This window comes from Castanea sativa, chromosome 11 (assembly GCF_040712315.1).
Source record: "Castanea sativa cultivar Marrone di Chiusa Pesio chromosome 11, ASM4071231v1".
Lineage (NCBI taxonomy): Eukaryota > Viridiplantae > Streptophyta > Magnoliopsida > Fagales > Fagaceae > Castanea > Castanea sativa.
This window is the reverse complement of record NC_134023.1, coordinates 30,766,569-30,773,907: the sequence shown is the minus strand read 5'-3', so window position 1 is coordinate 30,773,907 and position 7,339 is coordinate 30,766,569. Positions and strand designations below refer to the sequence as shown.

The following is a 7,339-nucleotide window of genomic DNA, read 5'->3' as shown; positions in this document are numbered from 1 at the left end:
AAATTGTAGAGTTGACTAAAAATAAACTAATTTTATATTAAAACTATTCTATTCTTCCTCTTTCTCATTCAATCCAAATAGACCATTAATCTTTACAAAACTAAGTCGACTCTTAAAAAATAAAAAATTTAACAGTATATTAAAAAAAGAAAAAGAAAAAGAAAAGAATAAAAAAAAGGACCACCCTCTATACAAAAGCCGCTCTCCCTAGTCCTATTTTCTACTTCACTCTCTGCCTGTCGTTTTTGTTTATATCATAAATTCATAATAGAAGCGAAAAGGCAAAGAAGAGAACGCACTTGCTCACACAGCTACACCCTCTCTCTCTGCTTATCACCCAAAATCTGGAGCACCCCATTTCTTATTACTCTGCCATTTGAAGTTAATTTTTCCTATGCATAGCCAGTTCCATTTCCTCTCATTTTTCTTTAATGCTTTATGGCAATAGTGGGTTACTCTTTATTAAATACTATCAAGAAACTTATTTTTCTTGATTTATGATTCATGGGTGTTAAATCTGGAGTCTTTGTCCAAATCTAGTCATACCCATTTGGTTAGTGACAGTCAAGGAGGTTTCAGACAAGGTATGTTCTTCATGGGTTTTATGTTTATTCTTAAACTGTTTTTTTTTTTTTTTCCTTTTTATGTTTTTGTTTTTTTTGATATATTTTCTGTGATTTTCACTGATCTGTCTGTGTGTTATTGGCTTAGTTATTCAAGTTATTGCTTTTTTTTGTTATGTGGGGTTTTGATAATTAATTGATAGGTCTCTGTGGTCCAATCCTTTGTCTACCTAACATTATTTTAATATTTCCAATCATAGATCTTTACGAGGGTTTGATATTAAGAGTACTGTGAAAGTGAGAGAGAACAAAAAAGAAAGAAAAAAAAAACCCTTGTTCTTCGATTGGCAGACCCATTGTGGTAAGAAATTTGCTTTAGAATGTTCCTTTCTATATCATTTTGTTTCTTTGTCTTTCAATGCTTTTCCTGTATTTTTGGTGACAAATCAGTGGTTTGCATTTTTGGCTTTTGTTGTTCCTAAACGGTTTTTAATTGTAGTTTTTATTTCACAGACATGTATGTTTTGCTTACTTTCCTTTATACAATATTTTGCTTTCTGGGGTTGTGATCTCATTTCTGGCTGCTTAGTTGTTTCAATTTGTTATTATTTATTTATCTTCTCTGGGTATGCCTGTAATCTCATATGTAATTTATTAGTTGTGATGTTATTTTCTTCTGGTCACGATTCTTAATTATTTTGTCAGCGTATCTGAAAATTTTGTTATATTGAATTCTCTTTTATTTCTCGTCATTTCTTACTTGATTCCTTGTATTTGTTTACTTGGAATGTTGTAAATAATTATTACAATTTATTGTCATTTGTTCTTCACATTGAAGGCATTGAGAGGTTTAAATTCTCTCAATTATGTACAAGGGGAAATCCTAGCTCTTGTGTTGTATGGATAAATTCCTTGTCATGGCTTAGGGAAACCTGTTAATCTTAAACACATGGACGGTGAATGAAATTTGGTTGCAAATAGTAGTAGTAAGATTCTGTTATAGAACTTTGACTATTTAATTTGAAAGTTGATTTTTTGTTATGTTAAGCCCATCGATGAGTTTATTCATCTTTCAAATTTATAAATCTTATCCTCTAAACAGGAAAGAGGGGAACATGGTTTTGAAGAATTAGCCTGACACTAGTATTTGCTTGCATAGGCTTCTTGTTAATATGATAAATCTCTATTTTTCTTCTTTTAATTATTATTTCTCTCCTCATTTTGTGACATGACATTGATTTTGCATGCTGTTGCCTTTTAATAATCTCTTAATGTGTTTCTTGTTTAGTGGCAAGAAGAGGCTCTGATTAATTTTCCTATGTAACATAATTTTCCTTATTTTTCTTGTGGTAGGTTATTACTCTTAACGCTGCTTGGTCATGGACGGAGAATCATCATGGATCAACCATTGCCTTGATGAAACGGTGAGAGAGTTTGGGGAGTTTGATTCATTCTCCGAACTTAATGATGAAGGCAACACAGAAGCTACTGCAGTTTCTGTGGATTTGATCCTCCCTGATGACCTGTTGGAACGGATCCTAGCCTATCTCCCCATTGCAAGCATATTCAGAGCAGGTTCTGTGTGTAAAAGATGGCACGAGATTGTTAGCTCAAACAGGTTTTTATGGAACTTTTCACATGTCCTTACACAAAAACCATGGTATTTTATGTTTACAAGCTGTGATGAATCAACCAGTTATGCTTATGATCCCACCCTTCGGAAGTGGTATGGCTTTGAACTCCCTGACATCAAGCCAGATTGTTTCATTGCTTCATCGTGTGGATTGGTTGGCTTCATGGACAATGACAGCAGAAGTGAGCTATATGTGTGCAACCCAATAACCAAACACTTCAGGAAGCTTGTGGAGCCCCCAGGCTTGAAATTTTCTGATTACAGTGCACTTGCAATCTCAGTGGACAGGACATCACATGTTTATACCATCACAGTAGTGAAGTCTAAGCAAGTCCCTGGAAATTTTTTCCAATGGGATATCGCAATTCATATATATGATTCAGAAACAAGGATGTGGACAACCCCTTTGACAGAGGTTTTCGGTGGATGGAGAGGTGGTGATGAAAGTGTGATCTGTGATGGGGTTTTGTACTTTTTGATTTATTCAACTGGGAATGGTGCACCAGAAAATCGTCATGGCCTAATTGCATATAATCTCTCTAGCCGTTTTTCCCACAGTTTGTTGAATAGGAGTTTTATTCCAGTACCTTGTCCTCTTACATGTGGCCGTCTGATGAACCTGAAGGGGAAGCTGGTGATGGTTGGAGGAATTGGGAAACAAGATCGAGCTGACATAATCAAGGGGATTGGCATCTGGCTTCTAAATGGTAAGGAGTGGCAAGAGATAGCACGTATGCCTCATAAATATTTTCAAGGGTTTGGGGAGTTTGATGATGTTTTTGCTAGCAGTGGTACGGATGATCTCATATACATCCAAAGCTATGGAGCTCCAGCACTTCTTGTCTTTGATATGAACCAGAAGCAATGGAGATGGTCACTGAAGTGCCCTGTGACAAAGAGGTTCCCACTTCAGCTGTTTTCTGGATTTTGCTTTGAACCCAGGCTTGAAATTGCTCCCTAATTTGTTTCTCTTTGGAATTATGTGGTGTTATTGATGAATTTGCCTTACATTCCCATGGCTTTCTTTTGTTTCCATTTGCGATTATATTTGGTTATTATGAAATGTGTGTTCTGAGAAGTTTATACAAAATGTAAATGCAGATAAATCTGCTTCATTCATGATTATGGGAAATATCATTCTTTGCATTCAGTGTCAGAAATACCACTAGGCTTTGAGATTTCTTTTTATTGATAATTAATCTATGTAGTTGTCTTTCTTAATGAGCCATTTCTGCCAGTTTCTCCTTCGGGTTTCCCAAATTTTTGCTTAATGCTTTTACAAATGATGCTAAAATTTTATTTGATTGTTCATAAAAAGGGTTTGTCCTCATCCAATATGGGCACATCTGATATTCTTAGGGATAGTATCCAAAAAAGAAGAAGATATTCTTAGGGATGGGAGATGATCTCTTTCCATCCCCAAGGAAAATTTCTAGATAGTTATCTCATTTCCTGATTTGGTATTTTTGTAGTATTTATTACCAGATCAAATCTTGAAATTGGGACTTGTTCTCTTCCCCAGGGTGGGGCTCTCTACAATCCCCAAGTAAGAAGTAACGAATTTTGAGATGGGCTCCCATGTTGAAGTGACTAGTTATAAAATATTTTCATTTTCTTACTTACAAAATTGTGTAGATCAATGTGGGATTGCAAACTTTTCTTTTTCAACCAGGGAATATTATAATTTGATAGCTTAAATCCGTATAGAGTTTGTACTTGTTAGCTGTATCAACAATGAGAATGCTAAATGGCATATGCCTTTGTCCTAAGAATGCATTGGCTGGTAGTATATGCTTTTAAAATACTAGAACAAGTTTGGCCAATGTTTGTGTTACTGTTTTAAGTCATTGCTGGTTTAATCCACACATTAGTTGGAAGTTATATGCATTCAAAGTGATGGGGGTGATGGGCTGAAGGTGTTTTTACATTACATCAATCACAATTTAGCAACATTTAGCGAGTGATGGGTTCATCAACTGTGTGTTTAAAAAATATTATATTTAACTCCCATTTTAAAAAGGAGGGTGAGGAGGAGGGGTAAGTTTGCCTTGTGTATGGGTTGGTGGAGAAGTGATGAGCTCAACTTGCTTTTTAACAAAAGTGGATTGTGACCAAGACACAGGGAAAGTTCAGATTAATGGGACACAGTTGTTTAAACAAATGTGGTAATATGTAAAAATTGACAACGGTGATGTATTGTCCATAAACTGTTGTTTTGTATTTAAAATAGGTACCATTTTGGTCTTCCACCTCGGATTTCAGTCTCTATATTAAAATAAGTTGGTTGTCTTGTGTTAATTTCAAATGGCTTTAATTGAGGATGGAAAGACACAAATTGTTGCTGCTTCTTATGATTTTTAATCAGGGACGGTGCTTTTTAAGGGAAACGGGGCCATGGCCCTCAAAATTTTATAATATTTTTTAATACTACATATAAATTTATAATAAAGTTTAAAAGTTTCGGTCCAAATATTATACATGGCCTCTCCTCCTAAGAAAAAATCATTGAAAGTTGATTATCAAATATATATATCATTGAAAGTAGGGTCAAAGAAACCAAAAATAAAATAATCACCTCACCCCCCTCCCAAAAAAAATAAAAAAATAATTATAATTTCCACGCTTTACTGGTTTCATTGTTTCAGTGTTAAGTGTTTGACATTTTTTTTCTATTCAAATAACAATAGGTGTGACTAAAATGGTGGCGTTTGGTGATTTTCTTAGAGTGCAAATAACTTATGACTCTCAATTAGAAGAATTAAATTATCAATTTAGTGAGATGGATTAGGATAAAGCAATAACCTATCAACTTGTTTGTGTACAGTTGTTCTTATTCTTCTGGTTATACCGAATCTATATAGTATGCATTTTTTTTTTTATAAGTATAGTGTGCAATTATTAGTAATGAATATTGTCAAAACTAGATTTTGCAACAAAATAGAAGATATTTTTTTTAACAAACTCTTTGTTTTGTACATTGAAAATGAATTCGTTTTGAACAATTTAAAAAAAAAACAATAATTATAATTGATGTAGTTTTGATTTTCTTTTATTAGTTTTGTTATAAATTTTGGAATATTTATTATTCATAAATGGTCAAAAAATTTAGTTCATATATTTTTTTTTGAAGGGACAAAGATAAAATCTTGGTTTCATGACTTTTTATTTTTTTTTTTTTAATTTTTTTATAGTAAACAGTAATACTTATTAGAACACACACAAAAATAATAATTGGTTTCGTAACTTCATCCTTGTTTTTAATCAAATATTTTTTTTTCATTGACGGGTAACTAAGATTAGATAATTTTTTTGACATGGTACATTCGGCTAAATAACTAGCCTTCCTAATCAATAAGTCTAGGGACACTTCTTTTTTTCTTTACAAAATTTTCATAACCGAAAAGGTTTTAAGTTATTGATATACAATAAAATAGCATCAGTGGTGAAATAATGTGAATATTAATAACAATTTGCCACCTTAACTAAATGTAAAAAATTTATGAAAATTTTTGTATACATGATAGATTGTGAGGTGTCATGCCATGTCAACAATAATGTATCTTTCCTGTTTTTGACTCTTTTGTGTTATATAGTTGTCCTTCCTATTTTGATGATGTTATTAGGAAGGAAGCTTGTTGTAGTGTGTAATTCATTTTCTACTAAAGTCTTGATTCATTAAGAAAAGAAACAATAATGTGGCCTTGGTTGCCATGTCATAGAAAATAAGGAATTGGTAGGAAATTGTGAGACATGGTAGCAATTTTCACCTCATATTTAAGGCAACAATTTTTTAATAGGAATTTAAGGGAAGATTGACTCCGTTTAAAAAGAAAATAGATTAAATTGATAGAAGCAGAAGAGAATATCTCTGACTAAAAAAAATTAAAAACAATAGCAGAGAATAATTACGAAAAAGACAAATATTGTTTACCACATGATGCCATAATACACATTGATGATTGTTGTGAAATTTTAAAATACTCGCAAGTGTACGAACCGTACCGAAGTATAGTTTGACAAGAACAAGGTCGAACCCACAGGGACTTGAATGAACGTAGGAAAATTAATTAAATCTTAACCAAATTAATCCTAATCTAGTTTAATAAAAATTGGTTGTTTTAAAATTAATTTAAACTAAGCAAATAGTTAAACTAAGCAAAAGATATAAAGCAATAAAAAGATGTAAACAATCAAGGGAAAGGAAAGGAATTAAGGTTTTGGAATCCGCCTTGTAAGTCATATCAGCATATATTTATGATCATTAATTTTTTCCAACTACTACATGATAATCTAGAAATCAATCTTGCTATCATGGAAAATATTCTCATTAAAATCTTTATTTTAAAAATCAAAAGCATGTTCTTCTTCGCTTCTTAAGTATAAAATCAAATCATCAATTGTATCATAGCCAAACAAATCACAAGATATATCCAATTCTAAAAATCAAATCATAAATTGTATCCATTGACAGATAAATCACAAGCAATATCCAATTTTATAATCAAGAATTAATAAACCAAGCATTCAATTAATTAAGACAAATCCTAAATCATGAGAAAAACATGATTGAACTCATATCTAGAATCTCATCTTAGTCAATTGATATGAAGCAAGAACAATTTAAATAATTAAAGAACAACTATTGTGGGAAAAATCAAATCACATAAATATTACTAATAATCCTTAACAAGGTTTCATCCTCAACCCTAATTATAAATTTAGCTACTCATAATAATTAAAATAAAACACAAGAATAAAATACTAAACATTAAACTAGACAAATAAAATAAAACTAACTGTCATGGAAGAAAACCAAAGAAGTTCCGCACTCTCTATGTTCAGCCCCCAACCCTAGCACTAGCCCCCCTTGAATTTTGCCCTAAAGAGCCTTTAAATAGGTCAAGGAATCCTATTACAAGTTGAATTCCCGTTTGGGAAAAATTCCAGATTTTTAGGCTTCACTTAACCGACAATTTTGGCCCATTTAACATCAAAATTTGAACTTTTGGTAAACTACAAAGTTGTAGCCCTTTGAGTTAAATTTCTAGCCCAACTTGAATCATCTCGATTGGACATCAGAGCCAAAAGTTATGCCAAAAATACTAACTGATGTGTAGGCTGGAATCCTAATCCGAATTGAACT

The 7,339-nt window shown here is 32.3% G+C and overlaps 1 protein-coding gene across 2 annotated transcripts; it reads left to right on the top strand.

Annotated features, from left to right (window-relative positions):
• Positions 1-221: 221 nt before the first annotated feature.
• On the top strand, positions 222-3,351 carry LOC142614558 (F-box/kelch-repeat protein At3g61590). 2 transcript variants are annotated; one of them, XM_075787094.1, is made up of 3 exons: positions 222-584; positions 824-924; positions 1,917-3,351. In XM_075787094.1, exon 3 carries the CDS (start codon positions 1,943-1,945, stop codon positions 3,155-3,157), a length of 1,215 nt encoding a protein of 404 aa, XP_075643209.1. In that variant the 5' UTR covers positions 222-584; positions 824-924; positions 1,917-1,942; the 3' UTR covers positions 3,158-3,351. The 2 variants fall into 2 exon arrangements, with proteins under 2 accessions (XP_075643209.1, XP_075643208.1); XM_075787093.1 differs by lacking the exon at positions 824-924.
• Positions 3,352-7,339: the final 3,988 nt, after the last annotated feature.

Coding starts and splice junctions, on each gene's coding strand:
- LOC142614558 (XM_075787093.1), top strand. CDS start 1,943: ATGGACGGAGAATCATCATGGATCAACCATTGCCTTGATGAAACGGTG.